The sequence below is a fragment of the Rana temporaria genome, chromosome 2 (genome assembly GCF_905171775.1).
Source record: "Rana temporaria chromosome 2, aRanTem1.1, whole genome shotgun sequence".
In the NCBI taxonomy this organism is placed as follows: domain Eukaryota; kingdom Metazoa; phylum Chordata; class Amphibia; order Anura; family Ranidae; genus Rana; species Rana temporaria.
This window is the reverse complement of record NC_053490.1, coordinates 131,066,528-131,091,305: the sequence shown is the minus strand read 5'-3', so window position 1 is coordinate 131,091,305 and position 24,778 is coordinate 131,066,528. Positions and strand designations below refer to the sequence as shown.

The following is a 24,778-nucleotide window of genomic DNA, read 5'->3' as shown; positions in this document are numbered from 1 at the left end:
CAGGCTTTAGTGCTGTTCCTGAATAGCTGGTAGAGCATATGGCAGGTTATGTACTGTCAGGCTTGCTATTTAGATCAAAGATGTTCATAATACAGCAAAAAGAAGTACCTGTAATTGTGGCTTTTATACTGCTGTGGAAATCTAAATCCCAACAGGGAAGGAACTAGAAGTCATTAGGCTGAAAGCATAACAAAAGGCAAAACTTTTTCTTTTTAGTTTTGGACAGAGTGGAGAGGGATTGGGGCACCTGTCTGGTTTTTTTTCCTATATGCGCCCCTATCAGGTAGATTCACCCTCTCTATTTGCCCTGTTTGCCATTATCAACCAAAGAGAAAGTAATCCCAAGTTTTGGGATGTCCCCAGAAAAGTAATAGAAGGGAAATCTTCCAATGGGAACACTAGTAATGGTGACCTGTGGGCCCTAATTCACAAATTTTCTAGGGATTTCCTCTCACTTCCTATTTGGCTATGGGACAGGAAGTGAAGGTAAATCTCTTCAATAGGGTACAGATTGCAAAAAAAAAAAAAAAAAAAAAATCTGACAGGGATTATAACCCAACTTTATCCTAAAAAAAAAAAAAGTTTTGCCCATAGTTCCACTTTAAAATAACATTTTACACCCATAGAGTCATTGAACAGAAAAGCCAGAGGTAAGGGGGTTTAAGTGTTGTAAATCCTTGTAGTGTCTCATTGAGCAATACCTGTAGTACTAATGGATCAGAGACAGGTTGCCTGTTTTTGAACCATGCTCCAGAAATATGGAATACAGACATCATTAGTACAAACAGCAAGCTCCTTCAGGCTGGAAAATAAGGCTGTGACCGATGTTATATGTGTGTGTGGTAGGGGGAATTTGTGAACCCATTAGATGGATATATATCACTTATGTAAAGTTTTTTTTGTTATGGATGTATTTGAAGGCCTGAACTATATCGATCTCAAAGAAAAAGATGCTGGGACCAATAATGATGTATTTATAAGAAGGAAGGACTGGAAACTTTTTGCCAAGTGAGAAATCACAAATAATGTACCTTGTGTCCCTTGGTGTGCATCATGAAAGACGTTCCTAAAGGACATGGGTTATTGTGACACACTTTTTCACATCTTCAAACATCAGTCTTTGAACTGCAAAAGAAGACAAAGCTGAAGGCTTTACCCTCTGCCAGACACTGTAACCAAGAAGCAGTTATCTATATAATGCCCAGCATGTGCCAATGACAGCCGATTGATATTGGAGTGGTGAAGTATCTCCATTCAGGGCAAACAAAACAAAGTATATTACTAGTACTGGCCGCGGTGGCAAAATGTCCACCTGTCCCCAGCTCAGTTCTCCCCTGATTGATAATGCCACAGAAAATAAAAGATTACTTGTATAAATACTGGCTCAGCATATAGTGTAGGCAGACCATTTAGCTACATCTTTGTGATTTAATACCATATTAGAACTCCTGTTTAAAGGGACAATTTAATGTATTTTCATTAATATCACAGTATTGCGATATTTAGCTCAAAATAATGCTTTAAATGGCAGCTTATATAATTTTTTTACATGATGATTACTTACAATTTATGTGTCATAAATGATTGTCTTATGCTTTACATCACAGGACTTTGCCAGGGGCTCCTTGGCCAGGAAGGGGTTATAAGATTGAGTGCCATCTTGGTATACATTTTGGGCCAAATCCACAAAGCAGATGCGCCGACTTAACTCGAGATTTCTAATTTTACACCGCGCGTATCTTTGCACCCGATCCTCAAAACGAGATACTCCTTAAAATCCGTTTTTTCCGTCCTACCTAAAATAATTTAACCCGGCGCATCCTCGGACGCAAATTACGCTAGTCACGCCGCTGTTTTTGATAGGCAAAGATGCAAATGAGGGAGATAGGGCGATCCACATAATTAAGTGTGTGCGCCGTAGATTACGCCCTGTGCGCACCTGTTAGTTTCCCTGCGCAAATTTACACGTTATAAAAGCAGCCCTAATTTTACACTTGCTGTGTAAAGGTCTGCTGAAGCAACAACATTGAGGAAGAGCTGAGCACACATATTTGCTGGACTTCAATCTGTCTGCCAACATGCCTGGGCCATCCATGATCCTAACGGCACTCGCTACTTTAGAGGCGCAAAGAAGGAGGAGGGCACAGAGGAGGAGGAGGAGGGCACAGGAGAGGGTATACCGCCCACGCCGAGATCTCTTTGGCATGCCTGCTTCTGAGGTCTATGGCAACTTCCGTTTTAACCGGGAAGCCATTCTTGAATTAACCCGAATCCTGCAGGATGATCTCACCACCCCAACCCAACGATCCCATGCCCTGCCACCTCTCATCAAAGTAATGGCAACACTGCAGTTTCTTGCCACAGGGTCTTTCCAACGAACATGTGGAGGTCTGGCTGGGATGGCACAATCGTCCATGAGCAGGTGTGTCCATCAAGTAGTCCCTGCAATACTGCGGCGCATGGGCAATCAATTTCAAAAACGCACCCAGGAGGACCAGCGATTGAAAACCATGACGGACTTTTACTACATTGCCCGATTCCCACGGACCATCGGGCCATTGATTGTACCCATGTGGCACTACAGCCCCCCCATGAGACAGAGCACCTGTTCCGGAATCGGAAGCACTGGCATTCCATAAATGTCCAGGTAATCGTAGATGCCCATGGCCTCATCTGGCACGTCTGTGCAAAATTCCCTGGATCCTGCCATGACAGCTATATATTCCGGCAGACCAACATCTCCAGAGATTTGGAGCTGAACCTGTATGGAGACAGCTGGCTGATTGGTGAGTGACATGGGTGTCAGGTATGTCCCCCCCCCCATGATGCAGACATCACGAGGGGCACATGCATGACTAACATCCTTCTGTCTTTTCCCTTCCAGGTGACTCTGGATATGCCCTGGGACCACATATGATGACCCCATTCAGGAACCCCCAAACCCCAGGAGAGCAACGCTACAACGAGGCTCACATACGCATCCGGGCAGTTGTGGAACGCACATTTGGGCTGCTGAAGTCCCACTTCAGATGCCTGGATAAGTCTGGGGGTACACTGTTGTATTCCCCAGACTTTGTGTGCCAGATCATCGGTGCATGTTGTATTCTGCACAACTTTGCCATGAGAAGGGGACTGGAGATTGACATACGTGCTGACCTGACCCCCGACCCAGGCAACCCCCCCCTAACCAACTCTACCCGGTCTGCTGAGGGCACAGCAGCCAGGAGACGCCTCGCAGAAGGCATTTTTTCACAGTAAACGCACATGAATAATGTCACAATGAGAATGTTTCTTTTCACAGTAAACGCACATGAATAATGTCACAATGAGAATGTTTCTTTTCACAGTAAACGCACATTAATTATGTCACAATGAGAATGCATGAATGCACACCACTGTGGTCCCTAGCACAGACACATCACATGCACATCGAATTGGATTAGATCCAAGTACCCCCCCCCTTTGGTACTTGGGAGCAGTAATGCCACGCCACGCCACGGCTCCAATTATGTCACTGTGCATTCATACACCATTCAGGAACCTGGGATCACTTCTCCCTGGTCCTGGGGATCCCTTCTCCACCAAAACTGAGGGTGACACCCTTATTTTATCAGGAATGCCACCCCCCCACATTCACATCATTCACACACATAAACCAAATCATAAGTACAGTATAATAAACAAAATCATAAAAAAAAAACCCTGCAAATTAATTCCGGCGGCGAGTGCTCCGTCTGGGCTGCCCAAGGGCACGGGCACGGCCAACTGGAGGATCTTCACGGGGGGGGGGGGTGTTAGCAGGGGAGGGAGGATCTTCACGGGGGGGGGGGGGTTAGCAGGGGAAGAAGGAGCCTCCCCTGGTGTCTGTCCTCCTGCTGGCCTGCCCTCCAAGGCCACTGCTATCCTGTTCAGACAGACAGTGATGGCAGCCGTATTGGCCTGGCCAGCCCGGTTATTGTCCTGCACAGCCCGGGTATTGTCCTACACAGCCTGGGTCAGGGCAGTCACCTCCTGGTCCACGCCTGTTGTGGCGGTCTGCAGGGACCACAAACATGTGATGACCCCCAAAGAGTTTGTGGCCACATCACCGAGTGACTCCCTCATTGCACCCAGGCTGTGCTCCATCTTGGTCAGAGTTTTTTTTATCTCACCCAGAGTGCGGGTCTGCCGGGCATTGTCCTTCTGCAGACTGGCCGGCAGACGCTCAAACACCCCCCTGAGGCTTGTGGCTCTGGAGGAGGGGAGAGAGTGACCCTTGTGGTTTGTAGCCTGTTGGGGGAGGAGCTACCCCTGATGGTGGCCTGACTGCTGCCAGCCTCTGGGGTAGGCTCTGGGGTAGCCTCAAGGGTATCCTCAAATGTCATTAGATCAGAGGCCAAAAGGATTTCCCTGCCAAGCTGCAGATCTTCTTCTTCCACCCCCTCATCCTCCTCATGAGGGGAGGTTTGGCCACTCCCCTCCCCTGGGGACTCCTCAGCAGCCTCTTGTCCTTGGGGTGGTGCAGCAGCCTGGCCTGATGGCCCAGCATCCTCCTGGTCATCTGTGGAGGACACCAAACAATCACAGGTTTGAGGATCCACACACTTGGCACATCTTCCCTTCCCCCACCCACACATGCTAATCACCAGATAGAAAATCCAAAAACGTACCTGGCCTCACAGGAACATCAGAGTCAAAGCCACGCAGGCCCACCACCTGCTCTGGCTGGAAACACCGGGCCACTGCCCATTCCTCCTCAGTCAGCCGGATGGGGCATGGTCCCCCTCCTCCAGTGCCCCTCCTATGGGCAGTGAGCTTTGCCACCTTATTGCGGACCACGCTCCTCAGATCATTGATCTTTTTCTGGATGCCAGCGGGGGTCCTCGTCTCCCCCCCCCCGCCGCATTTATGTGATCCGTAATTTTTTTATATATCTTCTTCCTTTGGGCCGGGGAGGTGTTCCGGCTATCAGGCCCATGTAAATATCGCCCATATTGGATGATATACCTGGCAAGGATTTGCTTCTCAACATGTGTAAAATTAAGCTTCCTGCGCTTGGGAGCCATCACAAACACCACCCAGCAACAAGAAAACTCACAGGACAAACAAACAAAAATACACACACAACAAACAAAAATACACACACAACAAACAAAAATACACACACAACAAACAAACAAAAAGCAAAACACACAAGCAGACAGCTACTACAAATTCAAACACAAACACCCAAAAAACAAACACAAAATCCAAGCAGAAAAAAATAAATAAAAAACCACTTAGCAGAAACAATCAAACAAAAAATACACTTATCAGAAACAAACAACAAGTACAATCTAATAATCCTCCAAAACTTCTCTATCACACACAACTCACCAACAAACACCGACAAACATTCAGAGCAGAAGCAACTTGCTCTAGGAAGGGAACACAGGGAAATACTTTTACAAGGGAAGTGTGTTTGACTGGGGCTATTTACACACAGGGCGATCCTCAAACTAAGTATGCTTGGCCTTTTACCTATCTCACTGATTGCGCCGAGCAAAGTTCTGCACATGCCCAGTGAGCAGCAGATTCGTGCGCGCATGCGCAGTACGGCCGGCCCTTCATTTGCATGGGGTCACGGCTCATTACAATGAAGCACGCCCACTTCCTTCCCACTTGCAATAACCCCGCCTTACGCCTCGGAATTTAAGTTACGTAAGCGCAATTTTGTGCGCAAATGCGCTGTGGATACGGCACTTACGACACCAACTTAGGGCGCCGTAACTTAAATGACATAAGTTTTGAGTAACTTATTTTTCGCCGCTGGCTGTGGATTTGGCCCTTTAAGTGCACTTCATTTGTAAGTAAGATTATAATTATAAGGTTTAATATTTTTTTTTTATTTGTGTTATGCCATGTGCTGCTCTGTTTCATTCTTTTTAGCCATGTCGGGATGTGCCCTGGAGGGGGTTGCTCAGTGGGTGTTACAACCATCTACTCTGAAAGGGGGCAAGTTTGTTTCTAACATATGTTATTTCATATATAGAAGGTGAGTGCCAGTCCTGTGGAGCGGATTGACACAAGGGTGTGCTCAGAGTAGGGAGGAGTTTGTGCATAGACACCAGGGACTGCAAACATCCCGTTTATATACACGTTCACCAATACTGATGGACCTGGAATTTTACTAGGACACAGCATTATTATCATCATTGTTCACACTTTGTTATTGGAATGTTTGCACTTTACATTGGTTTTTTTTCAGTTTAGGTTATATTATGATTTAGTGCTGCACTACATAAGAATTATTTATTTTCTACTTGTATTAAAGTGGTTCCAAAGCTACAAGTTTTTTTTACCTTTATGTATCCTATGCATTAAGGCAAAAAAAACACAAAAAAACTTCTGTGTTACAGGATCCCCCCAGTATTTTTACCTGAGCCCAATTTTGATCCAGTGCTGTGCATGATAGCAGCAGTTCTCTCCACTCTCTCCCTCCTCACAAGGCAGATTTAAAGCAGTGGGAGCTATCGGCTTCTGCTGCTGTCAATCAAATTCTGTGATGAGGTAGCCAGGCCGAGCCACGCTGTCTGTGTCAACAGATGCAGACAGGGTGGCTCTGGAGCGAGCCTGCACGAGTGCCCCCCTAGAAAGAGGCTTTCTACGGAGGCACTCGCTGTAGAGGAGGAGCCAGGAGTGCTGTGGGGGACCCCAGAAGAGGAGGATCGGGGATGTTCCGTGCAAAAACCATTGCACAGAGCAGACAAGCAAGTCATTTTTATTATTTTATTAACCACTTGCCGACGGCGCACCGTCATTATACGTCCACAAGGTGGCTCTGCTGGGCGAGAGCACGTAATATGACGTCCTCTCTCCCAGCCGCCACTAGGGGCGCGCCGCGCGCGCCCCCCGACTCCCGTGCGTGTGCCCGGCGGGCGCGATCACCGCCGGGCACACGCGATCGCTCGGTACAGAGCGGGGACCGGGAGCTGTGTGTGTAAACACACAGCTCCCGGTCCTGTCAGCAGGGGAAATGCTGATCTTCGGTTCATACAATGTATGAACCGAGGATCAGTGTTTCCCCTAGTGAGGCCCCCCCCCACAGTAAGAACACACCCAGGCATACTTAACCCCTTCCCCGCCCCCTAGTGTTAACCCCTTCACTGCCAGTGGCATTTTTATAGTAATCCAATGCATTTTTATAGCACTGATCGCTATAAAAATGCCAATGGTCCCAAAAATGTGTCAAAAGTGTCCGAAGTGTCCGCCATAATGTCGCAGTACCGGAAAAAAAAAACGCTGATCGCCGCCATTACTAGTAAAAAAAATATAATAAAAATGACATAAAAATACCCCCTATTTTGTAAACGCTATAACTTTTGCGCAAACCAATCAATAAACGCCTATTGCGATTTTTTTTTTACGAAAAATATGTAGAAGAAAATGTATCGGCCTAAACTGAGGAAAAAAAATGTTTTTTTATATATTTTTGGGGGATATTTATTATAGCAAAATGTAAAAAAAAGAGATTTTTAATACAGCTTACCTGTAAAATCTTTTTCTTGGAGTACATCACGGGACACAGAGCGGCATTCATTACTATATGGGTTATATGGAGTACCTTCAGGTGTAGACACTGGCAATCTTCAAACAGGAAATGCCCCTCCCTATATAACCCCCTCCCATAGGAGGAGTACCTCAGTTTTGTAGCAAGCAGTATGCCTCCCAAAATGGTCCTCAAAAAAGAGGGGTGGGAGCTCTGTGTCCCGTGATGTACTCCAAGAAAAAGATTTTACAGGTAAGCTGTATTAAAAATCTCTTTTTCTTTATCGTTACATCACGGGACACAGAGCGGCATTCATTACAATATGGGATGTCCCAAAGCAATGCTTACAATGAGGGGAGGGAGAACATCTCCAAGACAAAAGGATTTAATTTAGAGATATACTCAAATCATAATAAATCCAACTTATTTGAGAAAAAATAATCTTAAATTTTAAATTTAACTCAAAAAAAGAGGAGCCCCCGGAATCCGAGGGTCTCAAACTGCAGCTTGCAGCACTGCCTGCCCGAAGGCAGTATCAGTATTCCTTCTTACGTCCAACTTGTAGAATTTTGTAAATGTGTGGACAGAAGACCAGGTTGCCGCCTTGCAAACTTGAGCCATAGAGATCTGGTGGTGTGCTGCCCAGGAGGCGCCCATGGCTCTAGTAGAATGAGCCTTTAATGATACTGGAGGAGGCAACCCTTTCAAGCCGTAGGCCTGAGTGATTAATTGCTTAATCCACCTAGAAATGGTGGACTTTGCAGCTGCCTGCCCCTTCTTGGGCCCATCCGGTAGAATAAACAGCACATCTGTTTTTCGGATTTTCTCTGTAGCTTTAAGATAGGCCTTCATGGCCCTGACAATATCCAAGGTATGCAGCAACCCTTCCTTTCTGGAAGTAGGTTTAGGGAAGAAGGATGGTAATACCAAATCCTGGTTCAAATGAAAACTGGATATGACCTTCGGTAGGAAGGAAGGATGAGGGCGGAGAACGACCTTGTCCTTATGAAATATAAGATATGGTTCCTTACAGGATAAGGCTGCCAGTTCCGAAACTCTTCTTGCGGAAACTATGGCAACCAAAAATACCAACTTCCTTGTCAGTAGAACCAAAGGAACTTCAGCCAACGGCTCAAACGGTTGTTTCTGTAAACTTGACAGAACAAGATTTAAATCCCACGGACAAAGCGGGGATTTAACTGGAGGTTTAATACGTAAGACCCCTTGAAGGAAGGTCTTAACCAGCGAGTGGGTGGCCAGCGGCCGCTGAAACCACACTGACAGGGCAGAAATCTGTCCTTTGATTGTGCTTAATGCCAATCCTTTATCCACTCCTAGCTGGAGAAAACTTAAAACTCTATCTATGGTGAACCTGCGAGGAAGCCATAGCTTGGACTCGCACCAGCCTATATAGGCCTTCCAGACCCTGTGATAAATCACCCTAGAGACCGGTTTCCTGGCTCTGATTAGGGTAGAGATTACCTTCTGAGATAGACCTCTACCCCTGAGAATCAAGGATTCAGCTTCCAGGCCGTCAAATTTAGATGCCGTAAGGCAGGGTGGAGGATCGGACCTTGCGATAGCAGGTCTGGCCTTAGAGGCAGAGTCCAAGGGTTTCCCACTACCATCCTTAGGATTAGTGAGTACCATGCCCTTCTGGGCCATGCTGGAGCTACCAGGATGACTGGTATGCGCTCCACCCTGATCCTGCGCAGCAGGCGGGGTAGTAACTGGAGCGGGGGAAACGCATAAAGAAGTTTGAACTGATGCCAAGGGCAAACCAGAGCATCGGTTCCGCAGGCCATCGGATCCCTTGAGCGGGACATGAACCTGTCTAGCTTCTTGTTGAGTCTCGATGCCATGATATCCACGTCCGGCACTCCCCATCTTTGGCAGAGTGTTTGAAAGACTTGTGGATGCAGAGACCCTTCCCCCGGCCATAGAGTCTGGCGGCTTAAGAAGTCCGCCTGAAAGTTGTCCACTCCGGGAATGAATATTGCTGATATGCAGGGCACATGAGCCTCTGCCCATAGGAGAATCAAGCTCACTTCTTCTGAGCGGCCTGACTCCTGGTTCCCCCTTGGTGATTTATGTATGCCACTGCCGTGGCATTGTCTGATTGAATTCTCACTGGGAACCCGTGCAATTTCGACGTCCAAGCCCTGAGGGCTAGTCGAACAGCTCTGAGCTCCAAGATGTTGATGGGTAACAGCTTCTCTGGCTTTGCCCAAATACCTTGGCGAGTGGAACCATCCACAATTGCTCCCCAGCCCGCCAGGCTGGCGTCTGTGGTCACTATCTTCCAAGCCACTGGGCTGAAAGACTTTCCCTTCAGTAGATTCTGAGGGTCTAACCACCAACACAGACTTTGCCGGACTCTTGATGAGAGTGGCAACGGGATATCCAAGGCCTGTGGCCTTCTGCTCCATGCTGACAGGATGGCTGCCTGCAGGATGCGAGTGTGGCTCTGGGCGTATGGCACCGCCTCGAATGTAGCCACCATCTTGCCTAGTAGTCTCATACATAGGCGAATAGTCGGTTCTTTCTTGCTTAGAACCAGTAGGATTAATTCCTTGATGGCTTTGACCTTCCTCAGAGGTAGGAACACCCTTTGTTGTTCTGTGTCTAATCTCATGCCGAGATATTCCAATTGCCTTGTGGGCTGGAATGCTGACTTTTCTCGATTTAGGACCCAGCCGAACCTCTCGAGGTATTGGACCGTGAGGGCCACTGCTCGCTCCAAGCCGGGAGACGAGTGGTCTATGACTAGGAGGTCGTCCAGGTATGCTAGGATCGTGACCCCTTGGATCCTTAGCTTGGCTAGGATTGGAGTTAGAACCTTCGTGAACACCCGGGGGGCCGTAGCCAACCCGAAGGGAAGCGCCACGAATTGGAAATGACGCGAAGCCACCATAAAGCGTAGATATCTTTGATGTGGCTGATAAATTGGAACATGAAGGTAGGCATCCTTTATGTCTATGGACGCCATGAAGTCGTCCTTTTGGAGTGTGGCAGCTGCTGACCGCACGGATTCCATCCGAAATGAGCGGACTTTTAAGTATGCATTTACCATCTTTAGGTCCAAAATTGGCCTGACATCTCCATTGGGCTTTGGGATGATGAATAGGTTGGAGTAGAAACCCAGTCCCTGTTCCAGGACTGGTACCTCTACTATTACCTCCTGGGAAAGTAGATGATCTAGAGCCGATCTTAATGCGGCTCCTTTCTCCAGATCGTTTGGAATCCTCGACTCCTGGAAATGAGGAGGAGGAAACCTTAGGAACTCTAGCTTGTAGCCTGTGGCCACGGAAGACCGTACCCACTCGTCGGGAATGCTGGCCTCCCAAATCTCCGAAAAGAGTCGCAGCCTTCCCCCCACCTTCGTGGGTGGGGGCGCCCCTTCATAAGGTAGACTTGGGGGCTGGTTTTGCTGGTTTGCGAAACCACTGCCTCTTGCCTCTAACAGCCTGTCTTTGTGATCTGCTGTTGAAGCCGAAGTTTGTTCTTGCAGGGGGCCGTCGATACTGCTTGGCATTAGAGGGCCCCTGTCCAGGGGAGGACTGTCGTTTAAACGCAGGCCCCTGAACCTTCTTCTTAGTTGGCAAGAGAGTACTCTTGCCGTTTGAAATGGTCTGAATGTATTTATCTAGGTCTTCTCCGAAGAGCCGACCTCCATGGAAGGGGAACCCTACCAGGAGCTTCTTGCATGGGGGCTCAGCCTCCCAGCTTTTTAACCATAAGAGTCTTCTCATATGGATAAGGGATAACGATAAACGTGACGCTTGCTGGATAGAATCCTTGATTGCGTCTACCGTAAAACAAATGGCCTTAGGGACATCCGAAAATTCTTCTGCCTGCTCGGCAGGAATAAGTTCAAGCATTTGCTTAAATTGATCCGATAAAGCTTGAGCGACTCCAATCGCAGCCACGGCTGGCTGTACTACTGCCCCTGCAGCAGTGAAGGAGTTCTTAAGTAGTGCTTCCAAGCGCTTATCAACTGGATCTTTGAAAACCTGTATGTTTTCTACAGGGCATGTTAACGACTTGTTAACACATGAGATGGCTGCGTCTACTGCAGGAGAAGCCCATCTCTTGGAAAACTTTTCTTCCATAGGATATAAGACAGAAAATTTCTTAGGTGGTAAGAAAACCTTGTCTGGTTTGTTCCAATCTTGGAACAAGACTCCCTCCAATAGAGGATGGATCGGAAACACAGCACTGCTTTGAGGCGCCCTCAGTGAGCCCAAAGCTGAAACCGTCGATACCTGGAGATCTGGTACAGGCAGGTTGAATGCCTTATGGACCAAGTCTGTCAAGCCTTGAATCCACCAGCTCTCCCTCAGGGAGACTGCCCCATACTCCTCTGTATCCGGATCATCGATCCCTGAACCTACTTGGTCTTTGTCCAAGAGGTCGTCCAATTCCCCAAAGGAAAGGACCTCCTCTTCCGAGGGTCCGCGCACGGGTGACGGAGATCTATTCCGCTTACTACCCCGCATAGCTGCGGCTATCATTTTTCCCATGCTTTTCTGCATCTCATTTAAAGAGGTGAGGAACACCTCCTCCGTGACCATCTTAGGATTGGGTTGACTTGCGTCAGCTCCAGCCCCAGATCCCGATGGCCCAAAGGCTCCCTGTGGAGAAAGCAGCGGCATACTCTGTCCGAGACCTCAGACCCTGTGGGGGAATCCCCACCTTTTGTACCCTCTGACTTGTTCTTTGATGCCATGGTACAATACCGGGGTACACCTGCTACTTATTGGTACCTGGGACTTATAAATAGTTAAATGCCCAACCACCTGTTTGGGGGATAAAAAATGTTTCCTCTACCCCAGATGACCACTTTTTTTTTTTTTTTTTTTTTCTTCAAAGAAAAAACATTCTATCCCCCTGAGTAGTATTGCCAAAGAAGAGACTATGAGATGGAAAAGAAAAACAGCCTATTCCTAGGCTAAACCACAATCTTCTAAAGACTGTAGTATTCTTTCTGGCCACTGTGTGTCCTCGGCGCCCCGTGCTTCACTCCAGTCCTTCCTCCCTCAAACCAAAGTATTGAATGAGCTGTGGCATCTAAGGAAGGGCCGCCCCTTCCTTAAACCACTGACCCGCCCTTCCCCCCCAGCTAAAACGGCGCCAAATGCGCCTATAACACGTGCACGCGCGCCGCGCGTGCGCCCGCCGACGGGGGGGGGGGGTTGGGAGGAAGGGCCTCTCTGTTCCTGCAGCCGCAGCCAGAAACACACGAGGAGGTCAGCGTTTTGCCTGCCTTGCAGGCATGAGGAAGAGGACTGGATAGAGCATCGCCTGGAGGCTTGCAGGTGAGCATAGCTCTCTGACACACACATACATTTGTACATAAAAGGCCCCACTCACAGCTTTTCCAACACTACCAGGGAGGTCACTTTTTTATGGGGAATAATAACATATAGAGCCATCCTATCTTCATGATATGTGACTGGTTTGCCAGATGCAATGCATAACCTTAGGCATGTCCCCTGTGACCTCCCAGAAAAAACTTGCTAAGAGCCAAGTTCCGCAAGTTTTCCCCTTACTTACCTGCTCCATGCCGCAGGACTTTGCCAAGCAAGAGGCCCAATCTTCCCCCATCTCCGTGGGGATGTCTAGACCTTCAGGCCCTGGGAACCTTCTTCTTCCATGAAGGATCCACTGTCCTGGACCCATACAGCACCCTGGCAAACAGAAACATTAGGTGCCCAAAGGTTTTCTAAGTTCTGGGCCCAGGGTCCAGCTCTCTTAAAAAGAAAGCATTATGGGCTATACCCCAAGGGTTTGGGGTCCGGTTACTGACCACTTTAGCGCTGAGGCTTTTTTGGACAGAACCGGTTAGCTCACCTAATCCCAAGGATGCGGAGGCAAGCTAAACCATGACTAACACCTAAGACACTGGCGTAAAAACTGAGGTACTCCTCCTATGGGAGGGGGTTATATAGGGAGGGGCATTTCCTGTTTGAAGATTGCCAGTGTCTACACCTGAAGGTACTCCATATAACCCATATAGTAATGAATGCCGCTCTGTGTCCCGTGATGTAACGATAAAGAAATATTAATTTTTTTCAAAATTGTCGCTCTATTTTTGTTTATAGCGCAAAAACTAAAAACCGCAGAGGTGATCAAATACCACCAAAAGAAAGCTCTATTTGTGGGAAAAAAAGGACGCCAATTTTGTTTGGGAGCCACGTCGCACGACCGCGCAATTGTCTGTTAAAGTGACGCAGTCCCGAATCGCAAAAAGTACTCTGGTCTTTGGGCAGCAATATGGTCCGGGGGGTAAGTGGTTAAGAGAAAAAAAAAATCGAAGTTTTACAATCACTCTAAAACACCCCTTAAGACCTTACCTTAATCTGTGCCCTTTGACTGGCAGCCCCACATTAATCCTACCTGTGCCTATGTAAACAGTTCTTGCACACAAGTCTCCACAGACAGCCTTTTATTGTGATGACAAAATGGATCGGGCTTGTATTGACACAGCACACAAATATATCTTACCCCAATAAGAACTTATAAATGAAATAAGACATAAAAAGGCAACATTTAAAATATTTTTTTTTATTTGAACATTTTACAAAACTTAAACTGCAAACAATCATGTGTCCAATGATATTGTACTATATAATGGATAGTAAAAACCAGTTCTCTAAAAAGTTATATATTTTCTGCAGTAAAGGTGGGTAATGGTACTGTTCTATGTTTTACAGTATAACATTTTAAGAAATAGCACTATATACATACAACCAATTTAATTCACAACTATTAAAAAAAAAAGCATAGGGTTAGAGTATTGTCATGCTACCACACAAAACCAGAATCATAAGGCATTATAGTTTTTTTCAGTTTTGCACATTGATTAGGATACTCACTGGAATTACCTGTGGCATACATTGGCAATTTAAAAAAGGACAGGCCAATAGATAAAATTATTCAAACAATAGAAAAATGTTAGCAAGTGTAAAAGAGTACAGCGAACAGTACAGCTGCATATATCGAGTAGTATGGTTTGTGACTAGTATAACACCATAAGTAATCTGTATTCAGAGGATAACGCAGATATTTCCCATACCAACCAAACTTCAGTTGTTATTTTGTAGTACAGGCCATAAAACACAACCCAACATATGATTGGCTCAGATTGCTCGTTGCTTTTTTTTTTTTTTTTTTTTACATAACAGGGCCAAATAAATTATGGCTGCTGCTCATAATCACCATTAAAGTTTTTAGTTTCTACTCTACAGTGGTACATAAAAAAAATAAAAAATAAATGAAGATCTGAACCCAATTAACTGCTTTGGACTGCCGCAATGTGTTTGTTAACAAATTGTAGTAATAATGAACCATAAAGTGTATCCCCCCCCCACACTGAAAATCACACTGCCAAACACATGGTTAGAGTTCTATCACTAGAGCCTGTGATATCTACACAATCTTTGCACCCAAAGTAATTCTCTGCTTAAATTGCCTATTTTACACTTAACAACTGTAAGCAATCAATATTTAGACTAGTAATTGGCATAATAAAATAAGTAGCTGATAACTAGACAGGAAAAAAAACACCTTTTTGCCTATAGACACATGCCTACTGTGCCTAATGGCAAACCCAGCCCTGGCTAAACAGCTAATTTAAGGCAGAGTTAAAATCAACCTGCAACTGGAAGCTGCCAGTGCCAACTTGTTTTATAGGCTTTAAGGTATCATTATCTCTGTTTCACTCCCTGATATACAGTATATGTATTTCCAATCATGAAAATCTCCTAAACCTTTACAATTAATTTCAAATAGTCATTTTCAATATTCTAAAATATGTTGCTTTGCTAACAAAATACTAGGCATTCCTGCATTAAAGGTGTATGTAAAAGTACTTTATATTTATGGGATGACTGTGTATTGTCTTCCTGTTCCGATGATGCTCCTAGGTTGGCATCCTGTCACATGCACTTCTGAAGGAGGCTTGACATCACCTGGTCTTCCCAGATGATGATTGAGAACAATCCATGACACTGGCAGGTCTCAGCCTTGCAAAGGGGGCAGTGCATGCTATAAATTCTGCAGGGTACCCAAACTTTTGCAGACGCCATTTTTTTGTTTTCTGTAATTTTGAAAGTGTAAATGATGGAAATAAAATCTAACTTTTTTTGACATATTATAAGAATGTCTAATCTGTAATTTGATGCCTTTTGGAGATTTTTCCATCTTTCCTTGGCTTCTTTAACCACTTAAGCCCCGGACCAATATGCAGCTAAATGCCCAGAGGTGTTTTTACAATTTGGCACTGCGCTGCTTTAACTGGTAAATGCGCGGTCATGCAATGTTGTACCGAAACGAAATTTGCGTCCTTTTCTTCCCACAAATAGAGCTTTCTTTTGATGGTAATTGATTGCCTCTACGATTTTTATTTTTTGTGCTATAAACAAAAATAGAGCGACAATTTTGAAAAAAATGCAATATTTTTTACTTTTTGCTATAATAAATATCCCCCAAAATTTTTTTTTCCTCAGTTTAGGCCGATACATATTCTTCTACATATTTTTGGTAAAAAAAATCGCAATAAGCGTTTATCGGTTGGTTTGCGCAACATTTATAGCGTTTACAAAATAGGGGATAGTTTTTTTTTTTACTACTAATGGCGCCGATCAGCGATTTTTTTTGTGACTGCGACATTATGACGGACACTTCGCACAATTTTGACACATTTTTGGGACCATTGTCATTTTCACAGCAAAAAGTGCATTTAAAATGCATTCTTTATTGTGGAAATGACAGTTGCAGTTTGGGAGTTAACCACAGGGGGCGCTGAATTGGTTATGTTTCACCTAGTGTGTGTTTACAACTGTAGGGGGGTGTGGCGGTAGGAGTGACGTCATTGATTGTGTCCCCCTATAAAAAGGGATGACACGATCGATGCAGCCGCCACAGTGAAGCACGGGGAAGCCGTGTTTACACGCGGCTCTCCCCGTTCTTCAGTTCCGGGACCGATCGCGGGACCCCAGCGGCGATCGGGTCCACGGGTCTCGCGGTCCCGGAGCTTCGAACCAGGTCGCGGGCGGGCGCGCGACGGCTGGGTAGATGTAAAGGACGTACCGGTACGTCCATCTGCCCAGCCGTGCCATTCTGCCGACGTATATCGTTGTGCGGCGGTCGTTAAGTGGTTAAGCACATTAATACAAATTTTTACCTGGGGTGCCCAAACTTTCGATCCCCACTGTATCCCCCAATTAATAAAATATATATCCTCTTTGTTTGAATGTGTCAAAGTGTTTTTAATTATAAATCAAACAAATCATAAAACACAGTGTGCAACATATATATTTTTCACTAGGTTTAATTGTATTTTTCAAACAATATACCAATAGTGTTCATTCAGCAAATTATCTTCTATCCACAACTTTTTCCGTGTTAAATATGAAAATGGCTTTCCAGCACCCTTCTAAACTATTTGCAGTGATATATTTTTTTTAATTACCTTTCTCTTTCTATTATGGAAAGGTAGTCACACTTATGGACTCTTTGAACCTAATCGTTTTTCAGGTGTAGCTTCCACCTCACATTTCTTTCTTCATTTTCCCAAAAATATGTGGCAAAAGAATAAAATGTTCACAAGATTATCTTGCATCTTATCAAATGCCTTGAAATTAGGTAATTTTACGTGTATTTCTACTGTTCTGGAGCTTTATGGCCTCTGAAAATGCAATAGGCAGTCAGGATATCAGATGCATGATTTACAGCAGGGGTGCCCAACCTTTTGAAGCGCGAGGGTCACTTTAGCGACTTGGTAACTGCTTGCGGGACACAACCAGCGGAGCAGGCGGAAGGCAGGTCCATGTGCGCTGTGCATATGCAGAGCGCACGCGGACACAGCCGGATCAAATTGGAGGTACGACACAAGTTGGTACATCTGCCACTCCTTAGAGGTGAATGGAGGGTCCAACTGGGTTGGACAGATCGTGTGAAAGAGGCCCATGGCTACTTTCACACTGATGTGCTGCGGATTACCCGCACAGCGGGTGCAACACAGTGTACCTTTGGCTTTTTTGCAATTTGCAATAGACTTCTATTATATTCTGCAGGTTTGGTGCACTTTCAGAAAGCTCACCAAACTTGCAGGTAATAACAGAAGTCTATGGCTCAGTGCAGGTAACCCGGGGGTGCACTGCTCTGCATCTGCAGATTAGTTTGAAAGCAGACCAGTAATCACCAGGTGTGCGCATCTTAACTGGGCTCACGATTCGATTATCTGGTCAACGATTCGATGATGCATCACGATTGCTGACGCACTTCCACTTCCGCTTGGGCCGCCTAGGCAGCCCTTCCTCCAAGCAATCTTCTGGGACACATCACAGGTTCCAGAAGATTGCCCGGCTATGCAGGATAGCTCAGTGAAACATGTGCACAGTGAAACATGCGCACACGGCTGCAAGCTGTCACAGCCGGATGCCCACAGTAGCATTGCCAGCGCCGTGGACAGGCAGGGAAGAGCATTGAGTGTTCGGGTGGCCACGTCACTGGTGGCCCAGTGGAACTTCAGCTTTAAGCACTCCTTGCCCCCTGACATGCCACATTTGGCAAGTCATTTTTTAGAGGGGGGGGGGGGTGTAACCTCTTTTTAGTAGGACTTCCTGTCTCACTTTCTCCTTCCTGTCCCGACCACCTAGGAGGCGACTCCTCTTGCCCTAGGCGGCCCCTTCGTGCCAGCGATCTTCTGGGACACAACACAGGTCCCAGAAGATTGTCTGGCCAATGGCAGCACGCAGTGCGCACTCGGCCATGAAGCCATAAGCTGTCATGGCCCGGGTGCCCACAGTAGATTTGACGGCGGAGAGGAGGGGGAGATGAGCAGAGCTCCAGGCGGCCGCATCGATGGACCGTGGGACAGGGGCAGCACAGTGGTGCAGTGAGTAGCACTTTCGCCTAGCAGCAAAAGGTTCGCTGGTTCGAATCCCAACCACGATGTATCTGCCTTTGAGAATCGGCGTAAAGATACGACGGCGCAGATTTGAAATTACGGCGGCGTATCTGGAGATACGCCGCCGTATGTTGTTGCTGAATCTAGCCCTATGATTTTAGTAATAAACTGAGCTTTAATAAGAGTATTCTATTCTATTCCATCCCAGAGCAGGAGGTAGTGGGCCACATCAGAGGGCTCCGCGGGCCACAGGTTGGGCACCCATGATTTACAGTATGCCCCTTGAAAGCCTCAAGGTGCTCATTGGAATTGGGCTCCTTTACATGGCTAGGCACTGAGAATCATATACATGTGTTATCCCTATACATGGGAGGAAGCAGCAAAATACACTGTGACCTAAATTTATGAAGAAAGATTATTTAATTAATGTGTTTTAAATCAGAAATTAATTTGTTTTCCTTTGGATAATAAAAGATAAAAAATACTACTAAAAAGGTAGCTACATCTATATAAAAAAAAAATATTAATTTGAGTATAGTGTTGCATTACAGATTGTCAGTCAGACTATCGCAGGACTGAAAAACTTCAAAATGTCCAGGTAATAAAGTGGATGTAACATTCTGGTAATGGGTTATGGTTATTGAGGTGGGTAAAATAAGTATTAAAAATCCACCACTGACATTTGTAAATGCACACAAGCACTACTGATCACAGCAAATGATTTTAAAATTAATCCATATTGTCCATCCATTGTAAAGGCAATCCTAGTATGTGTGACTAAGCTCCCCTCCAACGCATTTCATCATGTAACTTCATCAGGGAGAGATGTAATCAAAAGATGTTAGGTTTTGTTTATGAGGAGTGGATAGTGTTTGTATTATTTTTGTAAGCTTCTGCACATGGCGATAATGTTATACAAATATATACAAGGTGCATTTAAATGAATAGGCTTCTTTAATAATGTAGAACAAATAATTCTTATAAGCAAGCAGTATTAAACCACATTGTCTGAACATATTTCAGTTTCTGCAGTTAGAATCGTGAAATCCTGCTAACTGGAATACAGCATGGAGTGCAAAGCCTTTTACCTTAATAAACTACAGGGGACCCCAAGTTGATCGATTGTTTGACTCTGTGATGGGCCAAGGCAGTAATACCTACTGAGGCATGTTAACACATAATGCTGCTAAGAAGCTACTCTCTAGCCATGTCATTTTAAAAAAAAATATATTAGCATGTATTTTTTCCTATTCAAACATATTGCACAAAACCCCCCTAAAATGTATCCACGTTTCTCCTCCATGATGCATTCGAGAAACAAGCAAAAGAGAAAAAACTACTTTCTTGCAAAAAAAAAAAAAAAAAAAAAAGAATAACTAACTAGCCAACTGCAATCAGCCTTCTGAGATCATTAGAAGTCACCCCAGGTCCCTATACAACAGGGCTGGAGAAAGGCTCTATCCAATTTGATTTGTATGAGCTTTAATATAAAGTCACTCTGTGTCTATTCCTTATCCATTATATGTGCCTACGATCATGGAAGCTAAATCACTTATAAAGCCAGCGCTGCTGTGCAGTTTCCAATCGCAATAAACCTGAATTATTCCGACTACACAACTGTTAAAAGACGATAACAGACTGGTTCCTATTAACTACTGAACTTCATTCTGAGTGTCTCTTATTACCATTTTTTTTTTTAATTTAATCGATTTTACAGTTTTAATACCCAAAGCTTCATTCACTTAGCTGCTTATAATGTAATAAGTTACTGCACTGGTCATCACCTGTGTGCATGTATACAGGAGAAGTGCACCTCCATTGTAAAGACCAAGGATGCAGTAAACACATTGCATCACTGATAAGCATTGAATGTGTCCTGGTTCAACTCGCTAGATTCCCCTTGCAGTCCTGAAAGCATAGGGTCACTGCTTTGATCTATAAGGAAATCTTCTATCCTGGAACCTAGAGGGACAAAAAGATTTTAGATGTTAGTGCCACATCCATAAAATTAAATCCTAAAGCTGAATTATGTTTCTTTTAATTCTTTAATTATAATTTTTGAAAAACAGCTGAAAGCAGTAAATGTTAGAATAATATACAATACATATTAGGCATATTTTTTTTTTCCAAATACAAACGCGGCAAAACGGACGTTCTAAACGTGGGTTACTATCTGTCAAGTTAAATGGTTCAGGAGCAGTTGTAAAAACGTCCCGTGTACATGAAGCCTTATAGTAGCAGTTAGGGTGAAGTGGGTAGAATTAGCATAAGGGAAGATGTGAGGATAGACTAGAGCTGGGGTCTCTGAACTATGGCCCTTCAGTTGTTCAGGAACTAAAATTCCCATCATGCCTAGTCACGTCTGTGAATGTCAGAGTTTTACAATACCTCATGGGACATGCAATTCCTCAACAGCTGGAGGGCCTATAGTTGGGAGATCCCTGGACTAGGGGATTGGGGAGCTGGTAACGAGGGGAGGGGGAGGGGTGCAATATCTAGCCATGGGGTAAGTTGCAGGACGCAGTGAGGGGACTATTAGTGAGTTATATCAGCAGTCAATGAGGTCCAGTATGTTTTTTCTATAGTGTTATCTAGCTGCTAAAAGCTCCATTGTTATTATGTTTACATGCAACTGGGGTAAGTACCAAAATTTGTATCGGCCTCTCCTCTGTACAGTAAAACTCACACCAGGAAAGCAAGCAGCAGCAGAAGACATGCTGACAGAAGGAGAGAGTAAAGTGATGACCTAGTCAGTCTGCTCCTTCAATGTATAATTACTATTACTGTGTAGAGGCAGGAAGGTGATGTACCTGCATTGCCTAACTGCATGAGATAAAAATCAGGTGACCAAACTGCTTGTGCCATCCTGCAGTGCTGAATCTCTGCACTAGATGGACAGAAATCCTTTAACAGGTAAAACAGCATTGTATATGTATAATTGAATTGTGTTTTTAATAGTTTTACCCAACCTTCTAATAGAAATACTTGAAATGAGAAGTCCACCCTGAGCTTTTTAGGCTGGGCCTCTCCTCTGGGTCACAGGAGTGCAATTTGTTTAGAACTCCTTTGACCCATTTTCACCGGAAAGCAGTCTGAACTCCGCTCTCTGCTGACGTCACTGCCATCGCATCATCCAGACTTCCAAGTCTAGACTTACCAGCTGTTTTGTTTGATGGCAGTCTCAGCGTCTCAATGGCTCGCTGAGGCAGCCGCTCCCTGCCTCTCCACAGCTCAGCGCTCCAATGAGCGTGGAGAAGCAAAGAGGAGAGACGCTGACTGACAGTCAGCAGCTCTCCTCTTGGAGATCTGTCTCTCAGTGCAGAGACCGCTGCTGCATCGGTCTGATGCTCCATCCACATAGGTAAGTATTAATCTAAAATTAAAAAAAATCTCATACTTCTCTTTTAAGACAAAATATTAAAAGGTTTTCATTAAAATACACAAATATGCCTCATAAGACATCGCGCGTAGCCGATTTAATATTCAACATATTATTTTCTGTCCAGCTGACAAAAAAGGTGTCTGGGTTACAACCACATTTACTGCCAGAATCTTTCTGTATAAGAATTAAAAAAAAAATAAGGGTAAATTTATCCTGCAAAATACTCATGCACATTAATATCATTCAGATGTTCTTGTATTCATAATGTTAACTCTCCAATTGTCTGGCTGACATATGTTCAAGCAGCCTGTTTTTGGCACAGAGAGTCTAATAGACAAGTGCATGTTATAGTGTTGTAAAAACTGAGGGATTTATTATTGAATTGAATACAGTATTGCACCTAGAAATGTAGGAGTGATAGAGCTCATCGGTCCTCCCTGAAGGGTATGGTGGAGACGCCATTCATGACCATCAGCAGTAACATTGGTAGAAGGGGAGGATCAGGTTGCTATACAACTTAAGAAGACCCTCGAAACAGATGTATGTATTTCCTATGTATGCTTATAAGTTGCAAAGCAGCTTGACCAATCTGATGGGAATGTCAATGAGTTACCTTGCTAATGCATGTTCCCATCTATTCTAATGGCGCGTACACACGACCGTTTTTCATGACGAGAAAAATTACATTTTTTAAATTGGTATTAAAAACTATAGTGTGTAGGCTCCAGAGCATTTTTCTCGACGTGAAAAATGGGCATTAAAAATTTTGAACATGCTCTATTTTTTCTGATCGTAATTTTTCACGTTGTGTGTAGGCTTTAACGACGGGGAAAAAAACACGCATGCTCAGAAGCAGGTTATGAGAAGGGAAATTTGAATAATCAGCCCAAAGGGTGTCGCCAATAGAATGGAACTTCCCCTTTATAGTGCCGTCGTACGTGTTGTACGTCACCGTGCTTTGCTCGAGCATTTTTTTTTCACGATCGTGTGTTTGCAAGGCAGGCTTGACAAGAATCACGTCAAGAAAAATTACGTTTTTTCCATGACATTAAAAACGGTCGAGTGTACGCGGCATTAGACTAATGCCAACCATACACCATAAATGTTTTTTGTACAATCTCTTTTAAATTCACCAACAACCAACCTGCCTACATTTTTTTACAAACTGAATGGATCGTCTAGGTCTGTCTTGTTTTAGTAAATGTGAAGTGAACAATAATGTATGGCCAGCTTAATTAATACAATGATAAGACTTCTTGCACTCTCCATTAAGACACTAAAGTGATTGTAAAGTCTAGTTTTTTTCCCCCTATAAAAATAACAAACATGTAATACTTGCCTGCTCTGTTGCAGTGGATTTGCACAGAACAGCCCAGATCCTCCTCTTCTGTGATCCTGGCCCCTCCCTCCTGTTCAGTGCCCCCACAGCAAGCAGCTTGCTATGGGGGAACCCATGCCGAGTCATAGCTCCCTGTGTCCATTCCGACACAGAGCCCCGCCCCAGCCTCCTCTCTCCCCTGATTGGCTAGTTGACTTTGATGACAGCAGTGGCAGCAATTGGCGCGGATGCTTTGTCTCAGCCAATCAGGAGGGAGAATCTCGGATGGCCGAGACACTCGTGGACACCACTGCCCAGGGAGGGACCTCAGATAAGTATTAGGGGGCTGAGAGGGGATGCTGCACACACAAGGCTTTTTGGTCTTAATGCATAGAATGCATTAAGATCAAAAAACTTCTGCCTTTGTAAAGTCTCGTTTTTAAAAATAAAATTAACAAACATGTTATACTTGCCTGCCCTAAGCAGTGGATTTTCACAGCAAAGCCCAGATCCTCCTCTTCTAGACCCCCCCCCCCCAAACTGCTGTTAAGGCACCAGAAAGGCAAGCTCCATGGATCTGGGGAACGTTTATCAGCTTTTGTTTCACTGTTGTTTTGTAAAGTACAGCTTCAACACTTCAAGCTATTTTGCCGCACCTAGCACAAGCTCACCATTAATATATCACGTTTAGCAGTTACAAGAATACTTACTATGTGGTGTTCCAGGTGGATAATTATGTACTGCTGCTTCGGGGAAGTACTGTGCCCTACCAGCAGCAATATTGTTCTGTGGATCAAGACTACTACTAAATAACTGATTCACCAATTCAGTTCCAAGTGCATCAAAGTCCTGAAAGGGGTAGCTCAAGGGTGTATCAGGGTCATACTGTGGGGTTTCAGCAGAGTGTTGTGGGGTTTCAGCAGAGTGTTGTGGAGTTCCAGAAGCAATACTGCTCTGTGAATCATCTATGTTCCTAGAATTAAGAAAAAAAAAATTGTCTTTTTAATACAAAGAATAGGATTGCAAGGTGATATCACAATTATTGGAGTAAACTTATAATGCTGGCTGAGCTCCAATACAATGCACCTTTTCATGGCAAGTTGGGTACACCCCTACGCTATATAGATTTGGAAGGGGGAGGGCTTGCTGCTAAACCTTGCTACTACATTTTGCTGCTAAACTTGCCCCAATGTATTTCTATTGGCTGATCACTATGACAGGCAACCTTTATGGCTAATAGGAATGTGCAAGGGGCAGGAAGGGCTGACCTATACCCACCAGACAGGGGCGGACTGGCCATTGAAGCACTCGGGCACTGCCCGAGGGCCCCATGCCACTAGGGGGCCCCATCAGGGTAGCCAGGCTCAGTAAAACCAGGGACAGTATGTAAAAATCTGTGTTTTTTTACATCTGTCCCTGATATGTCAGAAACTGACATGCTTTTGATGTGAATATCCCGAGATTTTAGCTGCCCCGCCTCTGTACCGCCTCCTGGCATGGTGGCCATCTGTAAGCCTGGGGGCCCCATAATCTTCTATTGCCCGGGGGCCCCATGAGTGGTTAGTCCGCCCCTGCCACCAGAGCATCTGGGGATTTAGCTGTGGGTGTATATCCAGCGGCTTTCTAGAAGCCGTGTGTGCAATGGGTGGCAACAGC

At 45.0% G+C, this 24,778-nt stretch overlaps 1 protein-coding gene across 6 annotated transcripts in view; it reads right to left on the bottom strand.

Moving 5' to 3' along the window:
- Positions 1-19,357: 19,357 nt before the first annotated feature.
- Positions 19,358-24,778, bottom strand: part of STAT2 (signal transducer and activator of transcription 2) — a 126,487-nt gene continuing 121,066 nt past the window's right edge. For 5 of the 6 annotated variants that reach the window (XM_040341048.1, XM_040341050.1, XM_040341054.1 and 2 more), the window contains 2 exons: positions 23,833-24,095; positions 19,358-20,384 (listed from right to left, as the gene is read on the bottom strand). In XM_040341048.1, coding sequence (XP_040196982.1) covers positions 20,275-20,384; positions 23,833-24,095 — 373 coding nt within the window. In that variant the 3' untranslated portion in view covers positions 19,358-20,274. Of the gene's footprint in view, positions 20,385-21,772; positions 21,979-23,832; positions 24,096-24,778 lie in introns of those variants that run through there. The other variant, XM_040341051.1, reaches the window with a different exon arrangement.